Source organism: Homalodisca vitripennis, chromosome 5 (genome assembly GCF_021130785.1).
Source record: "Homalodisca vitripennis isolate AUS2020 chromosome 5, UT_GWSS_2.1, whole genome shotgun sequence".
Classification (NCBI taxonomy): Eukaryota; Metazoa; Arthropoda; class Insecta; order Hemiptera; family Cicadellidae; genus Homalodisca; species Homalodisca vitripennis.
The window spans coordinates 178,094,906-178,120,812 of record NC_060211.1 but is presented as its reverse complement, the minus strand read 5'-3'; the positions used below and the strand labels follow the sequence as shown (position 1 = coordinate 178,120,812).

General features: G+C 37.3%; 1 protein-coding gene across 1 annotated transcript; it reads left to right on the top strand.

The window, feature by feature from the left end:
- The first annotated feature begins 821 nt into the window (after positions 1 to 821).
- On the top strand, positions 822 to 25,808 carry LOC124363965. The gene is made up of 5 exons (XM_046819234.1): positions 822 to 915; positions 16,241 to 16,508; positions 20,218 to 20,348; positions 22,517 to 22,522; positions 25,506 to 25,808. Exons 1-3 carry the CDS (start codon positions 822 to 824, stop codon positions 20,291 to 20,293), a joined length of 438 nt encoding a protein of 145 aa, XP_046675190.1. The 3' UTR covers positions 20,294 to 20,348; positions 22,517 to 22,522; positions 25,506 to 25,808.
- Positions 25,809 to 25,907: the final 99 nt, after the last annotated feature.

Below are 25,907 nucleotides of genomic sequence, written 5' to 3'. Positions count from 1 at the left end.
TCCCACATTATTAAACAGAACCCTTGCCCCCTCCACACCACTCCCGTCTTATTACGATGGACGATGATGATATCGCATTCCTTGAGACATTTCATTTACTCCTCTAGACCGCAATTTTCATAACTCGCCCTACGCTGAGAATTCCTTTCGCGGCTATTCACCCTCATGCAAATTCGACGAATAATGTAATGCCAAGAGAAACAGTGGTACGAGAGAATTCGTGTAATTCCACGAATCCGAAAGGGGTCCATTCATGGATGAAAGAAAGTATATTTGTATTCTCATTGAAACATTTGTGAAATTTCACTTAAATGTTATAATTGGGATTAGCTTGTTGGACAGATTTATTTTCGTATTTTGGCACAATTTTGAAAATTCTCTGGACTTTAAGAAGAACATAGATTTAAAATAGAATAAACGTTATTTTACAGTGCCTGTAAAACTTTGACCTATCGTTGAACGAATTTCTAAAGACCTTACTGATGAAATTCGATTAAATGACAAAAAGGTGTGGTGAGAGATATAAGAAGGGCTCTAATTAGTCTTCTAAAAAATTCAAATCCTTAAAAAAATTTACCAACTAATAAGAGAGTCAAGAATGTCCATACAGTGTATCGTACATGCTTACATCGATGTTTTGTAGAACAACACACTCATTTTGCATAGTTTTCTATTTTGAGACCTGATAACGGTGAATCGTGTACTGGAACACAAGTGAAAATCCTGTACCGAACATCGATATTATCATGAGAAGCGGTGCGGTGAGAAGGAGGGGGGCCTATAAGTGTACTGCACAGTCAGCGCTATCAGTGCCGGACGCGATGTGGAGATCTATGGTTGTACTGTCGGTGATAGCAGGCCTAGCCGCAGGCTCCTCACTACAGCGAGGACCTCGGGAGAAGAAAACTGGCTTCGGTAATAAGTATATTCTTCTTTCCTGTTGAACTCTATTGGAACTTTTCTATTCTAATTGTTGTATTATAATCTGAAGACGTGCATGAACATGTTAGTGTAGACCCGAATTACACTTCAGACTTGCTTTAATGCATTTGTACATTAAAAGAGTATTTAATCAAATAACTTATTTCAAACAAAACTTAAAATTACTTTTTACATAATGTTATATATTTTTTTTAATATTGTAGTAAATTAAACCAGACAAAAATATTAATAGTAATATTTTAACGATTCTATAAAGAAAGGTTGTCAACAAATCGACTGTTTTCCAACGGCTGTATTATTTATCCTATAACAGTTTTATCAATTGATTAATTTTTTTAATTACAACCTCTTTAACGTTAAGCATCAGCTATATATATATATATATATATATATATATATATATATATATATATATATATATATATATATATACATTTATTTTTGGTTAAAATCACAAAAAAAATTTTGAAAGGGAACTTGTTAGTAATTCAGTCATTTCAAACCACAATACACAGGCCTAATGAAAATCGAAGAAGAAAAAACCTTACACATCTCACAATGAAAATCGGTTTTAAATAGTTTAACCCAAAAATTACAAATTAGAGAGATAAGATCATTTTGTTAGTTTGAGAGAGTGTTGCACTAAATAGATATTCTACATTTCTTTACCTTTGTCAGGAATCTTATGAATGTGCTATTTAATACTCTTCTGAAGGTATATTGAGATTTAGGATAGACGGGAATGTATTGTTTACAGTAATTACGTTTGAACTGAAGAAAGATTCTTAGTATTTTTCTTTATCTGGAATCTTCTGAATGGACAGCCTAATACTATTTCGAAGGGTTAAGGAAGAGTAGATAAAATAAGGAGTGGACCAGATTTAGTGTTTTATCCTGTTTAATGTAGTTACGTTTGCACTTAGGGAAAATTACTTCATATTCCAGTATCCAGTGAAAATTATAGTTTATATTTGTACCGAATGACGATAACACATGGGGGTGGTGACTTTGAGGTCGTAGTAATAAATACTCGAATTGCGAAGTTTACTTATAAGTTCAATTTAATTCATGAAACTTACAAGCACCACTTTTAGTTGGTAAATTAAATGTATGCCTTGCCACGTTGCTGCCAATTAGAGTACAAGAACTAAAAATGTATATCTGATAGGCGTGCCTAAAATATCCAATGTTCTATGGAATTATGCCTACGATGTTTTACTTTATAAAACATTAAGATCTTACTTCCCTTCGCAATGTGTAGACTCACAACCCGGGTGTCGGCGTCTTGGCACGAGACATTGAAGCTGTAGTCTAGGAAGGGTTATTTCTAGTCGGTAATTACTAGAAGAGGAGTCCAAGTTATGAAAGTGGTAGCCATCTACTCAAATAATACGTGAGCTCGCGGACAAGGTCAAATCGGTCACGTAGTTGGGCTGCTACAAAGGGTTAGAATAAAATATTCATACGCGTGCCAATTAGGTAGTTACTCGCCGATAATTTAGTTCCGGAACATTGGGTAAAAAAATAATCTTAAATTGTACTGGCTCACTATGTTGTGAAATGTTACATTATATAAAATCTAACTAACTAACGGTACATATTCAACTCAAGAGATTTACTGAATTATAAAACCAAAGACTGATATTTATGAGTGAATTAAAATATAGTACGATTTAATATCATTTGTACCAAATGTTTCGCTTTTGTTTAAAATATTTGATTTTATCAGTAATATTCGATTGATTTCGTTATGTCCTTTACCTTAACAATGTAGAATTTTGGATTTCAACTGAATTTGTATTAATTTTCAGGGAATTGCGAATATTAGTATTTTCTTCCAACGCTTTTCTTATATTGTATAGAATAGTAAAATACATGTTGTTAACTTGAGTTATTAACTTATTTAAAATGAATTTTTTTAGAATTTTGTTTAGAATGCCATTTTCAATATATTCTTGAATTTTAGATAATATACGTGAAAGAAACTAACACTGCTTTGCAATCGTATACATTAATGTATTAATCTCAAGACGTGTTCCAAGTAGGAACACGCCACACCACGTGTCGTGTAGCAGACTTCATTGAAATTCAATGCAAATTTTCAAGTCTTATTTCATCATTTAATTCTCAAATTCGTTTTCACATAATACATAAAACAATTTTGTATCTCATTTTGAATTCTTTAGAAATTGTTTAATATTTTGAACTTTAGCATTGTTCTTATGAGGCAAAATTCATGGTCGTTCCTTTTACACCCGGTTCTAAAGGTGTGGAATATTTTTGTAAATATTCATATGATCTACGAATATTTATTATAATAAGTGTATCATTCAATCCAGAATCAATCATATTAAAGTATTGATGTTTTCATATGAAACTGCAAGCGAGAACTTCATTTTTATCATGATAAACAAGAGGAGAGGGATCTACAGAAAAAACTCCGTTCGGAGTCATAGTTGGGAGTTTCTGCGTCTCATCTATATGGAGGGGACTGGTCTTGCTCCTTAATGAATGTATTCAGGTGCATGCAAATTATACCGGAGGGGATTTGACAGGAGTTTCATGACTAGCTGAAATTTTTTCAATACTTTAACCAAAAGAATAATCACGTTGGAAGTGAGCACAATACCTCTAACACTATTGTTTATGAAACTTTCACAAACTACTAACAAAAATTACTGATCTTGTTACATTATATGATCCCAAAATGCTATCTATACTACTGTATATAGCATGGCCTCTCTCTCTCTCTTTGTGCTTGTGTCAATATTACTCAGTCACGTAAAAAGTACTAGACCGATTATTCTGGAACACATAATGTGGCATAACCTACCATGTATAAAGTTAGGGAAAATAAATATGTTCGTTATTTCACATTTTCAATAGCTTCGTAGTAAATAAGTAACACATTATTAAGCCGTGACGAGTACATAGACGGATATAGAAGATATTTTTTGTGTATAAACTTTCTGGACAGTAAAATTTGTTTGCCCCTTAATGTATTTAGGTCTTAAATTCTGATTTGTATTTAACAAGCCGATGGAGTCGTGAATTCAGTTAAAAAGCCCACAAACATTATTATTTTTGCGGTTTAAAATGTAAATGCAACGTAAAAACTTTAAGAAGTCAAAATTTTTAATTTACTCTGTTACAATCAGTTATAGTTGTGATGTGCATTACCTTTCTGAGACCAGGTGTGTGGCATTAATAAAATCTTATGAAATCATGACTTCAGGTGTCTTAAGAATAAATGCATAAACATAAATTGTATTTTATTAACAAGAAACTTTAGTTTGGTGTTGAAAAATTGCTCTTTTAACTCTTCACATACAATACAAAAGCTGATACTAAAAATGTTTTGAAATTTCAATAAGCCTTTATTTTACCTATGGTCAATATTTTAAGACGCGTTTGTGTTATTATGTTGTGTTATGTGCCTTTAATTTGATATACTACTCAACTCAGTTTCCATTAAAACCTTTCCTGTGACTTCTTGAAGGCCCCGCGACTTAACCACTCCTCCACTGCCACACCTAGAGTGCCATCCAACTTTCACCCTCAAGCAAACAGCGGTGGATTCCATATACAGAATCTGTCCCTTACAGAGACAAAAGTAAATCTTCGATGGGTAAGACTAAGCTTGTCTTTATAGAATGTTAATGCAAATTCAGAGAATCTAAGGGCTAAGCAAAATCACCGTTCCTATTTTTGTAAGAAACGCTTGTACAGTATGTATGTGGTATTAACTGTAAAAATTACATTTTGACCCTATTGAAAAATGGCCTTGTTTTCCAATATGTTTTAAGTTGTGAAGTATTATTAATCTATGAGCAGTATTAAAAGCCTTCTTACTTACCTGTTTCTGTACTTCTTCTATTTTTCATCTTTATATATAAAAACTAATAGGAGCTTTTGCTGTAGCTAATATTTCCATGAATTTTCTCAACAAAAAGTGTTAGAGACAGTTTTCAGATGTATATATATATATATTATATATATATATAATATATATTATATATATATATATATATATATATATCTGAAAACTATGTCTCTAACATACTCGTATATATAAATCGTGCACAAAGTATTTTAGATTCTGATACTGAATTTTTGTATCACCAGCCAATCGAGATACTCGTAAAATTTACGAGCGTAACGAATAATTTTAGTTTTAGATTAAGCAAATTACACTCTGGCTAGAGAGTAGGGTGGAGTGAAAAAAATCAATAATGTTTTTTTCGGAAACGGGTACCTTTCAATGACTGTGTATGAGGCCCAATAACAATTCTGTAAAATATTTAATTTTTATCATGCCATCTTCAGATTGCGCATTTTGTATAAAATTTTAAAATGTTTGAAAATTTTTAGATTTTGAAATATTTTTTATTTAGGATAAGATACGAAAAAATCGCAGGTGGGTGGTTGTCAAATGGTTGAAATTGGTCTAAAATACTCACGTAATTTTTTTCATACATTTTTTGAAAGGTTGTCAGTCTGCGCATTAGGCATTAAATTTGTGGAAATTCCCGAAAACGTTCATTTTTCGATGTTTACTCTAACAATTATTAATTGCTTTCAATGCCATAAAATTATTTTCTCGTTTCTTTCGTAATCATCTTTATATTGTGCAACTCTTCGCTAGCTCATATGGAACTACCCAGTACTCACCACGAGGAGGTGGTTGCACTTCGAGTCCCACCCGTGCCCTCCCTTCCACCCAACCATGAGGACACGTCTTTACATTCACAACATCAGTCTTTAACAGTTAAATTGTTTCTTTGTGTTAAAGATTGGCCTGATATTCCTATCAAGCATTCTTGTCTTTATTAGGCTTTCTCTTTTCTTGTTATCATAGACCAATTTATAAGCGGCAGTGACCTCTTTTACGGCTCTTTCAACCGCTTGAGTATGTGATGGAAGCTCAAAAAGAGTGCATTCGGAAATCATATTTACATTCTCGGTTTCCAGTAACCTTTGTAAATCCTGATTCGTTAGATGGCGTGTAAGAGGTGGTTCTGTAACTTCTAGATCACTCCAAACAATCATGTCGATATATTCAGATGCTCAAAAAATTATTTTTGGAATCTCAAATCTCCTTATTTGCTTATTGGCTAGTTGTCTAGATCGAGCGTTGATTATACGTCTTAAAGCTAGTTTCTTTATATGCTCTCTGTCATCAGTCAACATGGATAAGAGCATGTTTTCAGGGTGAGCAAAGTACCCATTGTCTTGAATGCATTTGAATACAATCGTTTTATTTTCTTCAGAGAGATAAGAGCAATTATCTACGGTATGCCACAAGTTTTTAGCTCCGTTGAATACTTTTGGATTGCACTTGATCCGGAACCAGCTAGGAGCATACACTTTTACGATGAAAGTTGCGAGCTCAATTAAAGTTTGACTAGGATTAGTCGTAGCAACATACAACCTTAGGATCCTGTTTGCTGTAGTTAACCATCTCGCGTGGGAAAGCTTTCCTGGACTTTTGTTTGCTAGTTCTTGGGATATTTCCCCACTAGAAACTGCCTGGCATATATTGTAAAGATATTGTTGGTCGGTACTTAAATTGATTTCATCTCCACGATCGACTATATCAGCTACAAACTCGATGGGTTCAAACTGAACTGATTTCAAAGAATGGCAAGTCGGTAGGCTTTGCCCAACAGGTCCAACAAATCCTTTCGGTCCACTAGTTGGACCATCTAGCTTTTCCATTAAATGCCGTAACGGAAGTTCATTTGAATGCAATTGGCAAATAACCCACTGCAGTGGTCTACCAAGTTTTTCTTCAAGGATTCGAATTACACCGTTGTATTTTCCTGTGTTTGTATTGCATCCATTACAACCAATGCAAACTATTTCGGACATTTTTAGATTGTTGTCAGGAAAGTACTCGAAGATAGAGTTCGCAATGTCTATGGCTTTCCCTGATGAAGGCACTGTAAATCCAATGAACCGCGATCGAGGCTCCTCTATAAGAGAAATGTGATCCTCTTTAAAAGTTGTTTTGTGCATTTTGCCATCTTCTGTTTGGTGTATATGAAGAGTCTCATCGATTCTTCCGTCAAAATACAGGGCTTGTAAGTTAAAGGAATCAATACTTAGCTCTTTCTTGACAACATCATGACGTGCTTTGATTCTCTCGCGTCTCACTTTACTCCTATCAATAACGACCTCTTTTGTAACATTGTCCAAAGAATTAGTAGACTGAACGTCGTGTAAAAGAGCAGATGCCAGTGCTGCTGCTGCTCGATCAGGTACGCCATACCTATCACATACACGAGAAAACGATGGTATTTTCAGCCTTGTTTGGTTATTTACAGTTGTAGATGAGGAAGGGCCGGGAACTGGTTCTTCTAGAAGAACATCCAACTCTCCTGAAACGGAAACTACATCTTGAAGGGCTACCACCTCACTCGTTCCGCACAGCGGCCGTCAGAAATGTTGACACATGCTTCTTAAAACTTTTATTGAGCTTCATGAATGAGGTTTTTAATATGAGGTTGCGAAGATATTCACAGTATACAATTGATTACAAAAGAAATAAGAAAAGTAATTGTTAAACGAAAAACGCAAAAATCTGATATTTCGGGGATTGTTAATGCCTAATGCGCAGACTAACACCCTATCCATAAACCTTTGAAACAATTACGTGGATATTTTACCCTCTTTGGAATTAATTGGCAACTACCCAACTGCAATTTTTTATTTTTATACAAAATAAAATAATATTTAAAAATCGAAAAAATTTAAAACCTTATACCAAATGCGCAGACTGAAGATGATATGATAAAAATTAAATATTTAACAGATTTGCTATTGGGCCTCATACACAATCATTGAAAGGTACCCGTGTCCGAAAAAATTGATTTTTTTCACTCCACCCTACTAGAGAGGGTCGAGCTCGCTCTCAACACCAGCCAATCGAGACACTCGTAAAATAAACGAGCGAGAGGACAGCGGCAGAGATAGCAGTAGATAATGGTCGGTAAAACACGAGTGAGTGGTCAGCCATCTAGGTCGAGACAGAAGCTTTGGCGACAGTTTTTTGTGGCGAAACTCGTCAAGTGGTGGAGATTCCTACCGAAGATTCTTGTAGGTCATGATAATGGGGAAATCATATCTTCAGTTTATAATACAGAAAATGAATTTACGACATTAGTGCGTTGTCTGGGGACTACTGTACTAAATATTGATAGCAACAATGAGTTAGTAATTTTTAAATGTAAAAATAAGCTTAAGATAAAATTAATATATGATTAAATTAGTTGATTTTACTTAGTACGTATATTACATCATCTAATTTAAAGTAAGAAAAATATGAAGAATTTTGCAAATAACCTAGTACTATGTGTTTTAAATGATATTTGTTATCAATACGTAAAGAAATAAAGCAAAATTAAAAATTAATTTACAACCAAAAGTATGTGTAATGAAATGTGTGTAAAATGTGTGTAATGTAAAATGTAAAGTGAAATTTTCATCCAAGAAAATTTCAGAGAAAATGTTAAAAATGATAATAATGAGCTAGTGATTTTAGCTGTAAAATGCAACAATCAGCTGATAATTAATTAGTAGTTAAACAACTATAATAGCTCTGTTAGTGTTTTTCATGTGATTAATTTGATTTTGACTCTGTTTACAAGCACGTCTTATATTCAGCTACCTGTCATTTTTGTGTTTGGGTTGAGGAATAACAAATAGATAATAGATAAGTACTGTATAACATAAGAACAAAATACACAATTTTTTTATCTATATTCGCACTTTTAAAAGCTACAATATTTTTACTGCATTAAAAGTGTCTCTTAAACACTACCATAACAAAATAATACTATTTTAATGTTTCAGTGTTTAAACGTAAAATGCGATGTGAGTTAATTTACGTATTGTTACATAAACAAATTTTTCATACCTATATTTTTATAAACTTTTTATATGAACACATATGCACATGAGCAAGTTACAAAATTTGGAGTACCGTACAGTAAAATCTGTTTAAGCGACTTCGCACAGGTCGTGACATATAAAGGTAGTAATATGAGTATGTCACATAGACTTGTACTGCATGGTGAACGTGGAACCATTCTACGTGCTATAACGAAAAAATCACGTATCATTGCGAAAAAAATTTGTAAAAAATGCTCATATAAAAATATCCAGTATTTCACTATTCATATAAACTTATCATAAAGTCTCTAGTTTTTGAGTTATTACAGTTCTAAATTTTAGGAAGGCTTCCATTTTGAAACTAATGTACTATTTTATAAGTTTACTTTTAAAACATACGTAAGCAGAAAAAAGCTTCCAAAGTTTGGTGTTTATACTATGTTCAGTTCAGTACATAATCGACATCATCATATTAAGTTTTTTATATTTTACAATTTCAGCTACATATTTCAGTAGAATTTGCACATGATCGCTTTAATCTGTAATATTAGTTCAATTAACCTAATCTTTACATTCTTAAAAAAAATGTATGGCTCAAGTTCTTTTTTTTTCTTTTATTTAATAAAATCATATAATCTTACAATGTTGTAGCAATTTGAGTTATTAATATATAATCTGGTAAAATCTGAAGTGAATTCTTATTTGTTTTGTTATTTCATTCTAATGTTTTTAACCTCTTTCGTGTTAGATTATAAAAAGATTAAATCACTGTTATTACCGACCCTTTCTATTTATTCAGAAAATTTAAAATCAAGTCCTTAAAAAGTGACTCATTTTAGTATTAGGCTCCAGTACAATTTTCAGAAATGTACATTACTGTTTGCACAATATTTTACATCATTGGTATACATTTTGTGTTTACATCTCACACAATACATGAGAGCCAATTATAAAATAAAATCAGTTAAATCCGCATTTCAACAATTAAAAAGTATTACAATATATTAAATTCAATTAGAAATATCTCTCTGATGACTAATTAATAACGAAATAGAGCACAGATAAGCCCAGTGTTTGTTTTAAAGGCCAAGTCCGGTTTACGATAGAGAGACTTACAGTAAACTGTTCGTATGGAGATAACATTACTATATGTGGGATGATCTTTTTTTTGGCAACAGATGGTATAATTGCTCTCTAAGCGAATACGGATCATCACTCGTATGTCAGAAAAGGGTCGTCACTTGTATGTCAGACGAGGATCGTCACTCGTATGTCAAATGAGGGTCGTCAATCGTATGTCAGATGAGGATCGTCACTCGTATGACATATGAGGGTCGTCACTCGTATGACATATGAGGGTCGTCACTCGTATGACATATGAGGGTCGTCGCTCGTGTGTCAGATGAGGATCGTCAGTCGTATGTCAGAATTGGGTCGTATGTCAGGTGAGGATCGTCACTCGTATGACATATCAGGGTCGTTGCTTGTATTTTAGATGAGGGTCGTCACTCGTATGTCAGAAAAGGGTCGTCACTTGTATGTCAGACGAGGATCGTCACTCGTATGTCAAATGAGGGTCGTCAATCGTATGTCAGATGAGGATCGTCACTCGTATGACATATGGGGGTCGTCACTCGTATTACATATGAGGGTCGTCACTCGTATGACATATGAGGGTCGTCGCTCGTGTGTCAGATGAGGATCGTCAGTCGTATGTCAGAATTGGGTCGTATGTCAGGTGAGGGTCGTCACTCGTATGACATATCAGGGTCGTTGCTTGTATTTTAGATGAGGGTCGTCACTCGTATGTCAGATGAGGATCGTCACTCGTATGTCAGATGAGGATCGTCACTCGTATGACATATGAGGGTCGTTGCTCGTATTTCAGATGAGGGTCGTCAACCGTATGTCAGATGAGGGTCGTCACTCCTATGACATATCAGGGTCGTTGCTGGTATTTTAGATGAGGGTTGTCACTCGTATGTCAGATGAGGGTCGTCACTCGTATGTCAGATGAGGATCGTCACTCGTATGACATATGAGGGTCGTTGCTCGTATTTCAGATGAGGGTTGTCACTCGTATGTCAGATGAGGATCGTATCTCGTATATCAGATGAGGGTCGTCACTCGTATGACATATGCGGGTCTTCAATCGTATGTCAGATAAGGGTTGTCAATCGTATGTCACATGAGGGTCGTCACTCGTATGTCAGATGAGGGTCGTCAATCGTATGTCAGATGAGGGTCGTCACTCCTATGACATATCAGGGTCGTTGCTCGTATTTTAGATGAGGGTTGTCACTCGTATGTCAGATGAGGATCGTCACTCGTATGTCAGATGAGGGTCGTCACTCGTATGTCAGTTGAGGATCGTCACTCGTATGACTATGAGGGTCGTTGCTTGTATTTCAGATGAGGGTCGTCACTTGTATGTCAGATGAGGATCGTCACTCGTATGTCAGATGAGGGTCGTCAATCGTATGTCAGATGAGGGTCGTCACTCGTATGACATATGAGGGTCGTTGCTCGTATTTCAGATGAGGGTCGTCACTCGTATGTCAGATGAGGATCGTCACTCGTATGTCAGATGAGGGTCGTCAATCGTATGTCACATGAGGGTCGTCAATCGTATGTCACATGAGGGTCGTCACTCGTATGTCAGATGAGGGTCGTCAACCGTATGTCAGATGAGGGTCGTCACTCCTATGACATATCAGGGTCGTTGCTAGTATTTTAGATGAGGGTTGTCACTCGTATGTCAGATGAGGATCGTCACTCGTATGACATATGAGGGTCATTGCTCGTATTTCAGATGAGGGCTGTCACTCGTATGTCAGGTGAGGGTCGTCACTCGTATGACATATCAGGGTCGTTGCTTGTATTTTAGATGAGGGTCGTCACTCGTATGTCAGATGAGGATCGTCACTCGTATGTCAGATGAGGATCGTCACTCGTATGACATATGAGGGTCGTTGCTCGTATTTCAGATGAGGGTCGTCAACCGTATGTCAGATGAGGGTCGTCACTCCTATGACATATCAGGGTCGTTGCTGGTATTTTAGATGAGGGTTGTCACTCGTATGTCAGATGAGGGTCGTCACTCGTATGTCAGATGAGGATCGTCACTCGTATGACATATGAGGGTCGTTGCTCGTATTTCAGATGAGGGTTGTCACTCGTATGTCAGATGAGGATCGTATCTCGTATATCAGATGAGGGTCGTCACTCGTATGACTTCTGCGGGTCTTCAATCGTATGTCAGATAAGGGTTGTCAATCGTATGTCACATGAGGGTCGTCACTCGTATGTCAGATGAGGGTCGTCAATCGTATGTCAGATGAGGGTCGTCACTCCTATGACATATCAGGGTCGTTGCTCGTATTTTAGATGAGGGTTGTCACTCGTATGTCAGATGAGGATCGTCACTCGTATGTCAGATGAGGGTCGTCACTCGTATGTCAGTTGAGGATCGTCACTCGTATGACTATGAGGGTCGTTGCTCGTATTTCAGATGAGGGTCGTCACTTGTATGTCAGATGAGGATCGTCACTCGTATGTCAGATGAGGGTCGTCAATCGTATGTCAGATGAGGGTCGTCACTCGTATGACATATGAGGGTCGTTGCTCGTATTTCAGATGAGGGTCGTCACTTGTATGTCAGATGAGGATCGTCACTCGTATGTCAGATGAGGGTCGTCAATCGTATGTCACATGAGGGTCGTCAATCGTATGTCACATGAGGGTCGTCACTCGTATGTCAGATGAGGGTCGTCAATCGTATGTCAGATGAGGGTCGTCACTCCTATGACATATCAGGGTCGTTGCTCGTATTTTAGATGAGGGTTGTCACTCGTATGTCAGATGAGGATCGTCACTCGTATGTCAGATGAGAGTCGTCACTCGTATGTCAGATGAGGATCGTCACTCGTATGACATATGAGGGTCATTGCTCGTATTTCAGATGAGGGCTGTCACTCGTATGTCAGATGAGGATCGTATCTCGTATATCAGATGAGGATCGTCACTCGTATGACTTCTGCGGGTCTTCAATCGTATGTCAGATAAGGGTTGTCAATCGTATGTCACATGAGGGTCGTCACTCGTATGTCAGATGAGGGTCGTCAATCGTATGTCAGATGAGGGTCGTCACTCCTATGACATATCAGGGTCGTTGCTCGTATTTTAGATGAGGGTTGTCACTCGTATGTCAGATGAGGATCGTCACTCGTATGTCAGATGAGGGTCGTCACTCGTATGTCAGATGAGGGTCGTCACTCCTATGACGTATCAGGGTCGTTGCTCGTATTTTAGATGAGGGTCGTCACTCGTATGTCAGATGAGGATCGTCACTCGTATGTCAGATGAGGATCGTCACTCGTATGTCAGATGAGGGTCGTAATCGTATGTCAGATGAGGATCGTCACTCGTATGACATATGAGGGTCGTTGCTCGTATTTCAGATGAGGGTCGTCACTCGTATGTCAGATGAGGATCGTCACTCGTATGTCAGATGAGTGTCGTCAATGCTCTATATCTATATTGACCACATTTTCTTCTATGTATTCGGGAAATATGTAGGAGAGATCTCCTCGGAAAAGAGATTTAGAGAAAGCTCCTCCAAACGTTTATGGTTTTAATAAGTAAAAATTAGCAACCATTATGGTTAAATATATGCCTAAGAAGGAAAGATTTCTTAGCTACCCATAAATAAGCACTTCTCTGGGCTATGAAGATACGATTGGGGGAGTGGGATGCTAATGCAGCACATAGACATGATCTTCTCAGTTTCACCGGTTTTTTATTGTGTTTGCCTTATTTTGTTCGGACCCTAGACACGGCAAAGGCTATGGAAATACTAACACATTCCGTGATGCAAGGGCGGGGTTGTTATGTGCAGTGGGTGTTAATTGAGGCGCTAAAATTTAATTTGTTGTTTTAGACGTTCGCTCTTATTTTTAGTTGAAAAGTTTATAGGTTTAATAATCACGTCCTAGAAAAATATAATGTATCTTCTTAAATATTTTATTACTTTTTAAGATAAAAATTAGAAACATAGGAATTAAAAGGAGACCACATATTATGCTATTGTGTTGCTATACAATTTAGAGAATGGCACTAAGGGTTTGAGCCCACAGGGGACAAAGAACCACGATACCTATCAGACAGATTGGTACCCAGGAGAGAGGCTGCTCTTCGTGACACGACACAGAATAATGATGGTGGAAGTTTTCAAGTCAGGGTTTCAGACTTTTGTCCACAATGAAGCTTGTGAAACATATTATGGAGCATAAAATATCTGCTATGCTTGATGGAAGGGATTACCATGTAAAATTAATCGGCTGAATTAACATCCCTGGACTCCCTCATGCGCGACATCACTTTAACTGGTGTTTCACCGAATTGATCGCGTCTATGCATCTAAATACGCATTCTCTTTGTTTTTATGTTATATTAATGGGTCTTCAAATTAGCATTTATTAAGGAATAAACGTGTTCTTGACTGAAATTAATCGCATATCCCGTATAGATGGGTTGCAATAGTGCAAAAGATGGGCAGAATTCCATGTATATAATATAATATATATAAGGCACCGTATTGAAGGAAGTGTCGAAGTTCCTTTACAAAATGAAATGCGATTTTCGTAAAATTTAAATATTAAAACAAAATGTAAACGAAGTTTAATTTCTTGCGTTTATTAAGAACGTTTGGTAAAATTTCCATAAATGGCTTAATTTTGTTTCAGTATTTAGACATCCATGTGTTAATTTTGGTGAAAAGATAAAATGGACTCGATGAGGGAATTTGCTGGGCAGCCACGATAGCTTAGTCAATGCTACATATTCATTCATACTCCTGGACATTACAAGTCACACAAGATTCCATATGACTTTGAGCAAAGCTGAGCTGAGGGGGAAGGAGTAGATGTCAGGACGGATGGAGCTTCCCAGAGTGACGTACATATGTAGTTTCAAGCGTGCTTAACACCACGGCGTGGAGGCGGCGTCTAGATAACCCCGTGTTTGGCTGGCTTCAGTTAGGTTGTTAATACGTATGTACTTCAATCGAAGTTGAACTTAAGTTTTTAAGTTGTTGAAGTTCAACTACAGGATGTTCCTCGAGTTTTCGCTGCTTTGTTACACCTGGGTTCATGGGCAACAATCGACCGTTCTACACAATTACATGTACGAGACGCTGCTGACCTATTGCTGCTGGAGTGACATTAAAATGTTTTCAGATCTGCCTTAATTATTATGTCTATGTTTTGCATACTTTTTTTTCTTTTTTAGCAAGCAGTGTAAATGTCTTATGAGCGAAACAGGTACACCGTAATCGCTTTGTGGACAGCTCATTTAAGATTTTCTAAGATATACTAAAACACGTATAAAATACCTTCGTAGCGAGTATCGTATGAGTCTTGCCAATGTGTGACCTTAGAATTTATTAGATAGCATTTGCATGTTTCGGTCAAAATGAGCTGCTCTCTAAATTGTATACAGAGTCATGGCAAGTCAGCGAGCAGAATATAACAAAATACCTCTGTAGCGAGTATCGTAGGAGTTTTGCCAATGTGTGACCTTAGAATTTATTAGATAGCATTTGCATGTTTCGGTCAAAATGAGCTGCTCTCTAAATTGTATACAGAGTCATGTCAAGTCAGCCAGCAGAATATAACAAAATACCTCTGTAGCGAGTATCGTAGGAGTCTTTGCCAATGTGTGACCTTAGAATTTATTAGATAGCATTTGCATGTTTCGGTCAAAATGAGCTGCTCTCTAAATTGTATACAGAGTCATGTCAAGTCAGCCAGCAGAATATAACAAAATACCTCTGTAGCGAGTATCGTAGGAGTTTTGCCAATGTGTGACCTTAGAATTTATTAGATAGCATTTGCATGTTTCGGTCAAAATGAGCTGCTCTCTAAATTGTATACAGAGTCATGTCAAGTCAGCCAGCAGAATATAACAAAATACCTCCGTAGCGAGTATCGTAGGAGTTTTGCCAATGTGTAACCTTAGAATTTATTAGATAGCATTTGCATGTTTCGGTCAAAATGAGCTGCTCTCTAAATCGTATACAGAGTCATGTCAAGTCAGCCAGCAGAATATAACAAGATATGATCAGTAATTCCGCGACTGCGGGACTACAAAAATGTAAAATAATAAATAACTCTTAACAAAAATAAGATTACACTCTTCAAAGAAAGCTCCGAACGGATGAACACAAAGACTGGAAGTCTAGCGTGCGTTTAATTTCATGATTGAGATCATTTTGTTTATATTTTGGGTTAGTTAGATCTATAATTCTCTCTTTGTAATTTACTGAAGAACGGTTTTTATTAAATTCACTAAAATTGTCTGTAAGTCCATGTATGATTCCCACTTACGTTTACTTACATGGTTCCAGCACCAGGGCTCGCCACCATAGTGGGTACTTTGGGATTGCTGAAGATCAAGGCCATCTTCGTGTCTCTGATCGTGTTTGCTGTGGCGGCAGTGTTCTCGCGGCTGCTAGGTGGTGGTTGCTCTGTAGGCGGAGATCTCGGGTGCGGGGCCGCGGCGCTACTGCCTACAGCTCACTCGAACGTCGGGAGCTACAGCTACGACACGTACAGCGGGAGCGGGACAGGCTCAGGAGGCTACAACTACTACAACCACAGAAGATCTGCTAGAGGGTAAGGACGAGTTTAGTTTTATGGACAAAAATATACTGAACCCTTTATTGCAATTGGTCTTGAAAGAAACCACCACGCAGCTCCCGGAGTGACAGGATCTTCAAATGAGTAAGGTGCGAGGTAGGGATCCCACATTCTGCTGAGATCCCGTGAGAAAAGATAATGAGCATTATCTCAATCACTTCAGCCCCTCGGAAGAAGGGAAAGGATGTGAACCGCCAGAAGTGAAGCATTCTACGGATTATTTGGTGGATTACTTATGAAGTTTTAGAGTTGCCCCAGTTTTCTCTAATTTTTAGGATGTGGAACAGGAACCCATTAAACACATAATTTCAAACTGTTATTTATTACTTTTATCTTATTACATATGTATACAAATAAAGTGCAGAATTTCACGCCACATTCAAAAGTGCCGCATTGTAAGGCTCCTACATGGTCAAAAGCTTGTGTGTGAAAACCGTGTCAATTGTCACTCGAGTTTCTAATGTACAATAATGATTTATAAAAAAATTTAAGTTGTATATTTAATGATAACTTATAGAAACATGTTGAACATAGAACTTGCAGCGGCTATTCTTAATTTAACCATTACATTAAAACTCACAGGAACCAATATTTTAACGTTGTACGAGCCCGTATTTTGTGAGCCCTTTCGTTAGCAAGAATATCTTCCTCAGACACATCACAAAGTAAATACAACAAATCAATTAGTTTATTTTTAATAACAGTTAAGATATATGTGTGTGCCATATGTGCTTTTAATATTAATGTGTCCCATGAAGCTTACTTTGTAAATTAAAAAGGAAAACGTAACTTGGAATTAAACCAAGTAAAGTTTTAAAGGGATCTTCGTGAAAATAATATAGAATTTTGTATTGGTTCATATCTTCTTGATTTGCTTGAATAACCTAATGAATTCCCGTGCATTCAAATATCTTGGAGTGTAAACATATTTTAATAAATTTAAATGGATATAAAACGCGTTGAGTAAAAAGACCATTAAAAACACTTGACGGTGTACTTCAAAAATGTGTCTGGAAATTTTGAATCAAACATATTAAGACGTCGCCCTATTATCCGAACCCTTCAATCGCTGAACGGTTCATTGCATGAGTCAGTTAGAATTTCTCAAGCCAAAATAACCCTTGGCTACAAAGTTACATCCCAAATAAAACATTTAAAACTTGGATGATTTACTCCAAACACAAGATTCCAGAGACTCGCAACAGGGATGGTCTCAGGCTTTGGATCGGTTGGAGGTAGCACACCGAAACGTTGTTTGAAAATATAATCAGAGTCGAAAACTGATTTAATTTCGTATCAGTCACTTAGCCATGTTTCGACGGTTAAACCTAAGTAGTGCTGCAAATCAGACTTCAGCCAAACTCCAATCTTTTTTGGCATGTTTCCTAATTATATACGATTCCACGTCTTTAGCCACTGTGGCTTTGAAGTCCGGGAAACTTGTTAGGTGGGACCATTTTTACCATCTATTGAAATATGTTTAAATTATCTAAAGATCAAAACACCACTAATGGTAGATTCCCAGAGATCAAATGGGGCTTGGTAATATTAAGTGAGTTTCTTCTGCTTATATAAAAAAAAGCGACACAAACATTCTGATACTGTGTTCTTTATTCTGCCTTTTTTTACAACATACGAGAAGTTAATCAAATATAACTGGTAATAAAAAAAAATTTTGTTTGATAACCTTACACACTTATTATACGACTTCTTCATTGCTCTCAAATAGTTTTTCCTCCTAGAGATTTCTTCATAGGCCTGAACAAAAATATAGTCACAGGGGAGCAATTGGGTGCTAAAAGGAGGGTGTTCAAGGGCCGATATAGAAGCCTTCCAGGTATCTCCGACCTGACCTGTTTTTGATGTACAGTCAACAACCTCGGAACCCATCAAGCACTAATTTATATAGAAGCCTTCCAGTGATCTCCGCCGACCTGACCTGTTTTTTGTTTACAGTCAACAACCTCGGAACCCATGAAGCACTAATTTATATAGAGGCCTTCCAGTGATTTCCGACCTGACCTGATTTTGGTTTACAGTCAACAAACTCGGACCCAATCAAGCACTAATTTATATAGAGGCCTTCCAGTGATCTCCGAACCTGACCGGTGTTTTTGGTTTACAGTTAACAACCTCGGAACCCATCAAGCACTAAATGTTCTCAAACCAAGTTGATTAAGTGATTATGGATTAAACGTTTTCCATAGCTAACACGCACTTCTGATGAAATTGATTCCATGGTTAACCGGCGGTCACGTTTAGTAAGCTCTTGAACTGCTCGAATATTGCCATATTATGTAACACTTGTCATTGGACGTTGATCATGACTTTAATTTCAAACCCGTTCTCAACAACCCTTAAAGTCTTTTTCTCACGTAAACATAAGATTCTATGACAATGTACTCTCCCCAAACTGGTGTCCGCAAACGAATTAAAAGTTCCAACAGTTTTAACGCCTTTATTGGTTAAAAACTTTATGATAATCCGTTGCAACCTGAGCGATTTCCCCCCTCCCCATAAATCAAACATTCTAATCCAAAAAACTGTATCTTGTTAGAATCTGCATACTAAGAAGTATAGCAATATATATTTCATTTACCTATTGACGATTTTTTTTTGTCAATTTTGTGGTTTCCTCTCTAAATGATATATTGGATTTTTTCTCGTGCCATAAGACTCTATACTTACTTTTCGTAAGCTGCAAGATGCTTCAACTCCTATATTTTCATTCTTAATGTTGGATTTTATAATTATTTTTTGTTATTATTGTTTACTCTTGGAAAGTTTATCGTGGTTGTTATTGTTAGAAGTTTTTTAATTGCTATTTATTACCCTAATTATTTTGGGTTTTTTGGCCCTTTACTGAAATAGTTTTTTGGAACCTCATTGGATATTTCCTTGCAGTTTTCTTCATGCCAAGAGTTGGTCAGTCAGCATGTCAGCACTGTTCAAGCTCGCCACTGAGAAGTTTTCTTCATGCCTAGAGTGTCTCAGCATGTCAGCTCCCCACTGAAGAGTTGTCTAGTATGTGTACCTTTGTACCTCAAGGTTTTTTCTTTCCACCTTGAAGTTTTCTTCATACCTAGAGTGGTCAGTCGGAATGTTAGCTCTCCACTGAGAGTTTGAAGACTCTAGTTTGTGTAACGTTTGTACCTCAAGGTTTCTTCTTCCACCTTGAAGTTTTCTTCATACCTAGAGTGGTCAGTCAGCAATGTCAGCTCCTCCACTGAGAGTTCAAGACTCTAGTTTGTGTAACCTTTGTACTTCACGGTTTCTTCTTCCACCTTGCAGTTTTCTTCATACCTAGAGTGGTCAGTCGGAATGGTAGCTACTCCACTGAGAGTTCAAGACTCTAGTTTGTGTAACCTTTGTACTTCACGGTTTCTTCTTCCACCTTGCAGTTTTCTTCATGCCTAGAGTGGTCAGTCGGAATGGTAGCTACTCACTGAGAGTACAAGAATATAAGAGCTGTTGTCAAATACCTTGATCATATGCAAACATAAATTTAAATCTAGTCAATGGTGTGGTAATGAACGTATCTAGTTGAACGTCAAAGTTCAAGCCTATGTCAAAAATTCTAGAGCGGTCATCATAAGCAAAAAGCATGCACTGCTCGTAATGACTGTTCGTATTCTTATGTTGCAACAATGCCGTTCTGTGTCACATGTATGATGATATGATGCAGATGGGACATCTTGGACTTGAGCCTGGAAGTACGGGACTGCAGTCTGAGGATTGTAAGAAGAAGTTCATCTGCTTAACCGACAACGAGGCCTTGGAAAATCCTTTCCTACAACTCCTTATGGCGACCTTTGGGTGGGTTTGTTAATTTGGTTTAATTAATCAATGTTTTACATAGCTTATTTTAATTAGGGTTATGTTTTTATAAAGAATTAATTAATCATCCATTAGTGCAAACACATTTAATATGCTCTTAAAAGTGTAGCATTTATTTATCAGTCTTAGATAGATATTATTTATACTTATAATTAACCGGGAATTATCTGGGACACTCTTAGCCGTTCAGCAATTAAAATGTGGCATTTCTTCCCTTAATATTAGTTTGCAGAATAATATTTACACGCTAAGTTGGGAACCTAAGTTTGAAGCCAGACTAATAAGATTAATTCAGAATACAGCTCGGGTCTTAAATCCAATCTAACCTTTCACATACGTATTTTGAGGTAGTTGAAATTATGAATAAGAGGCATGTTTTCACATATTTTGAAATGAAATAATTTTCAATTTTTATTTGTCCAAAACTGTAATACATTCTGCACTACGCCCATTGGCACGCGATGTACAATGGCTGCTGTGTATTGTAGTATCATGTAAATAAAGTGTGTTACGAATTATAAACATGTATAAAATCGTTATATTATTGATGTCATAATTATTGATTTTTTACATTGGGTAGTACTTATAGACTTAAAACTTATTAACATTTTTATTAGTCTTATTATTAAAATGTAATTGCAGGGACTACACTGAATGAATTTGACATGAGTTTAATAGGTGATAGGCTACCAAATGGTGATGTACGTCTAGGCTATTATTACATAACACAATAATCTCCTTGCTTGGAAAATATTGACATTAAAATTATGCGTGTAATATTTTTAAGATACACTACAGATAGTGACAATTCATTACGTACAGGTCAAAAAAACGTATCAAAGGAACTTTCTCTATGCAGGAGTAAGTTACAAAGTACGCAATAATGCTATTAGTTGAAAACTTTTAGTTATTTTTGTTATTTAGACAATGTTAGTTATTGTCCATTAACTTAGTTAGTTGCAGTTGAGTTGACAATAATTGCATGGTCCATTCTCGACCATGCAATACAAAAACGATATGCGGCTATCCCAGTACATAGTGAAAGTTTTTCCTCTGCACTCGAGTCCTCCACCTCGAACAAAGACATCGGAACCTGCTGTTGATTACCGAACCACCCAAACTGAGATCGTGACACGTGTAGCTGATGCCAAGACGCTGGGCTAAGGAAACTATTAAAATGCTGGCGGAAGAAGTAAACGAGGTTGAAGCGACCTTGTGAAAGGCGCATCATCCTCAAGGAAGAAGCATCCAAACTATGATATCGGCAATCAAGGCTCTTGAAGAACAGCTAAATACCCCACCATATTGACCAAACCAAGCCCCGCCTTGTCGCATATCCATACATCTCCCATAGCAAACCCCCCAGAGACACTAACTGATGAGGAGCCTATTCTCAGGGAGAATAAATCTGTGTCCTCTCAAGAAAAAAAAAAAAATAAAAAAACGAAAAAGAAAAATAAGAAAAAACATGCATATGGTAAAAATGTGACAGCCGAAAAACAAAGCCCAATACATTTTCCATTCCAAGGCGTCACCATATTGGGTGATATTCACACCCGACATATCGCCGGTCTTGTCGGAACGCTCACAAGTCCAGGGAACCAAGTGAGTGGTGTCTGTAAACCCAGAGCCGGCCTGCTGCACATCGTCTCATCATCGAACAGCCAACCATCTGCGAACCACTGCTATATCCTCATAGCGGCTCCGATGATGTTGCAGCGGGGAATGAGGAGGTAATATACAAATACATGGAGGGAATCCTTGAACAGCTTAGCTCATCCTCCAAAGTGCTCGTAGCTAACCTTCCATACCGCCATAACCGGGGTTCCGAACAATGGAACGAACAGGACGACCAGGATAGTGAATGGCTACATAACGGAACTCTGCAATCGGCATAAGGAAGTCAGGGTACTGGAGGTAAACTGCATCCGACGTCCTAACTTTACTGCCCACGGCATGCACTGAGAACGTGCGGCAAGAGGCTTCTGGCACGACTGATTGCGGGGAGACTAGCCGACTTTGGTTCCTGTGAGATCCATCAACAACTGAACTCGGCGGCACCTTCTCCAGTGGCAGTGCAGCCTGTGGAGCCGATGATTTGTTGTGTCCACTCCTTCAAGACCAGTTTCCTCTGCCTGAGACGCCAGGACCAGCTCCTTCGAGACGCGCGATGGTATCACCTCCAGCATGCGCGATGACACGTCCTGGCAATAAGACCTGGGCCGAGGCCGTCACCAGCTGTTTCACCTGCCACTTCATCTCCTGTGAATTCTAATAAAACTGATTATGCAAAATTGACTGACGCTAACCCAACAAATACAAACGAATTCAAAATTTCTCATCAAGGTTCAAATCCGAATACTTCACCAAAATGCCCAATCTGCTAATAACAAGCTTGACGAAATTCAATTGATATGTGAAGAAACAAAAACAGATGTACTTGTTGTAACTGAGAACGGTTTTTTAATAACAAGAACATCGGCTTATACCAAATTCCAAATTTCAAATTGGGTAATTCATATTGCAGAAAACTTTCCAAAGGAAAAGGAGTCGCAATTTTTGTCAAAAATTATACTTTTTCTCCCTTTTTTTACTCATCAAAACTATCATAAAAGACTTTGAATCAGATGGGATAAAATTCAATTACAACAGATCAAAATTTACCGATTTTACAGATCTGACTATGAGGAACATTTTCTTTACAAATTTTTGAAGCCCTACTGATGGATTTGACTAGCCATCAACAGGTTTATATCCTAATGGGCGATTTCAATGTCAATGCGATGGACACTAATCATCCTTCCACCAACCGATTGTCGACTTGTTAAAGATCATTCGACCTTGAGTTGTCACTAAAAAATAAGAGACCTAAGGCCAAGAAACATCGCTTTCCTCAACACTGCCCTTTCCAAAGAAAATTGAAAATTCCAAGAGTGAAATCTTTCAGTAGAACAGCATTTTAAAATGTTTAGTGATACACTAAACTTTCATGTCAACATGTACTGTCCTCTGGAAACCATACAAGTTAGTCCGAAAACGGTAAACAACAAATGGATTCACTAAATGAATTTTAATTTCTAGAGAAAAACTGAAGTTTTTCTCAGATATTCAGAAAACGTCTTACAATGAAGAATCCACGCGGTTGTTTTCGAAATTACAAACAAATTTACAGAAAAGTGATCCAGGCGGCCAAGGCATATGATGTTTCTAAATCAGTTATATTTTGAAAAAAATATTTATAAAAAATGCTTGGAACATCATCAAGAATAAAAACAAATCATGCAACAATCAAAATAAAATTAAAGAATTGGTGACAGATTTGTGGAGGACGCGTTTGAGGTTGCGAATAGGCTTAACAGATTCTTCGGATCTGTTGCTTGTGAGCAAGGCCCTTGCCCATCACCGCCACAAAGAAGCGGAGACAGTGTCCTGTAGCCTCACTGGCACTGGCACCTGTTGTTGAGGAAGAACTTGAAAAAATAATTCAGCAACTCCAACCCAAAAAATCAAATGATTTAAATTTAACGTTGATGTAGCTAATAAAAACATGTTCAAAGCATATTGCATTGAACCAATTAACCCGATTAGTAAATTTCTCTTTTGAACGAGGAGTTTTCCCCTCACTCCTAAAAAACCGCGAAGTAAGCTCGATTTTTCAAGAAAGATGATCCCTACTCCCTACAAAATTACCGGCCTGGTCTCAATTTTGCCAGTTTTGAGCAAAATATTCTAAAAATTTTTCTTGGTAAAGAATGATTACATTTTTGAATAAGCACAACCAGCTATCTGAAGAACAGTTTGGCTTCAGGAAGGGTAAGTCGACCATATACGCAGTTGTACGTCTAGTCTATATGTTGTAGAGGGGCTAGAACGTCGGGATACCACATTGAGTGTGTTCCTAGACTTATCGAAAGCATTCGACTGCGTTGACCATGTTACAATGCTTGACAAACTTGAATCTCATGGCATCCGAGCGTGCCTCTCCAGTGGCTCAGGTCATATTTAAGCCACAGAAACTCAAATTTATCCAGATATCAAACAAATGATCTGAACCAATTTTCCTGAGCTATGGTGTCCCACAGGGCTCGATTCTCAGTCCAATTCTCTTCCTGATCTAGGTCAATGATGTAGGTTCATCACTTCTGCACGGAAAACTTGTGCAGTATGCTCATGAAACGACTCTTTGTTTCACTAGCAAATCAAAATTGATTCTGGAAAAGCAGAGTTTTGTTGAGATAAGCAACTGCGTCCAACATTTCAACAAGCCTCAAACTTTTGCTTTGCAATCAATAGACAGGCATGACGAGCCAGCTGTTATGTTGGGAAATATACCTAGATTGAGGGTGGAATTGGAATAATCACATCGATCACGTTTGCTCCAAATTGGCCTCAGTTATTTATGTTTTAAAGTCTCTAGCCAAATACTGCCCGTCAGGTTCTGATGATGGGCGTATTATGGCTTTGATTTACCCCCCATCTCACTTACGGGTTGGTTTTGTGGGGAGCTTGTGCAAAACAATCAATTTATGTAAGTGTTCAAGCCTGCAAAAGCAAGCGATCCGCATTATCAATTGAAATTTAGAGTGTCGTGCACGAAGCCTTCAAAATTTACAACTTTTGACGCTGACCAGTCTCCACACCTTGGAAGCAACTGTGTTTTGTATGTCTAAATGTACCTTGACGAATGGCCGAGACACACATGCTTATGAAGTCTCTACTCAGAGGCAGAGATAACTACTGAACTGGTAGACACAGAACGGTGGTTTATGCTTGCATTCACAGGCAGGTGTTCACTTCGTCAACCAAATTACCAAATGCAATAAAAAATGCTCCAACGCCCGAGGTGTTAAAAACTCGTTTGAAACACTTTATAGGTCACAAACATTTTGTAATGTAGACGAGTTTTTAGCATATGACTGGGGAGACCATCATTTACAAAGACTGACTGAATCCCTCACCGGGTGGGAACATTGTCAAATGAATGGATGTAATGTAAGTTTGTAAGTTGTATGTTTGAATGTTTGTATTGTGGGTGTAAGAAAAAATTTTAGCAAGTAAAATTTTGACTTTGTGGGGTGTTCCGGCAAGTAAAATTTTGATTTTGATTTTGTTCGATAAAAGTTTTTTGTTCGAGGACCTCGACAAGTACCGGGAGAGCAATGGCAAATGGTCTGAAACAACGGAACCTCGAGATTGTGACAAACTCTTTCCATCTTGCATCAAGGCACTGTCCAAAGATAATATGCCTGTCTCACACGACAAGCCAACTGACAAGCTCCCAAGACGGGATAATGATATAAACATTCATCGATGAATCCTGCTAGTCTTCAACTGTTATTCATTTTTGTTAATTTTTACTCTTTTAGTTTACCACATACCAAGTTTTTGTTTAAAATTGTTGAGGACCTGCACTTAAAAAATAAAATGGTTTTTAGTCCTGTTTTACATTGTTTTGAGTGATTAATCTTTCATTTTAGCCCCGTATAATAACCTACCTATAACACAAATGGTTATACAAGTATAAATAAGAATTAGAAT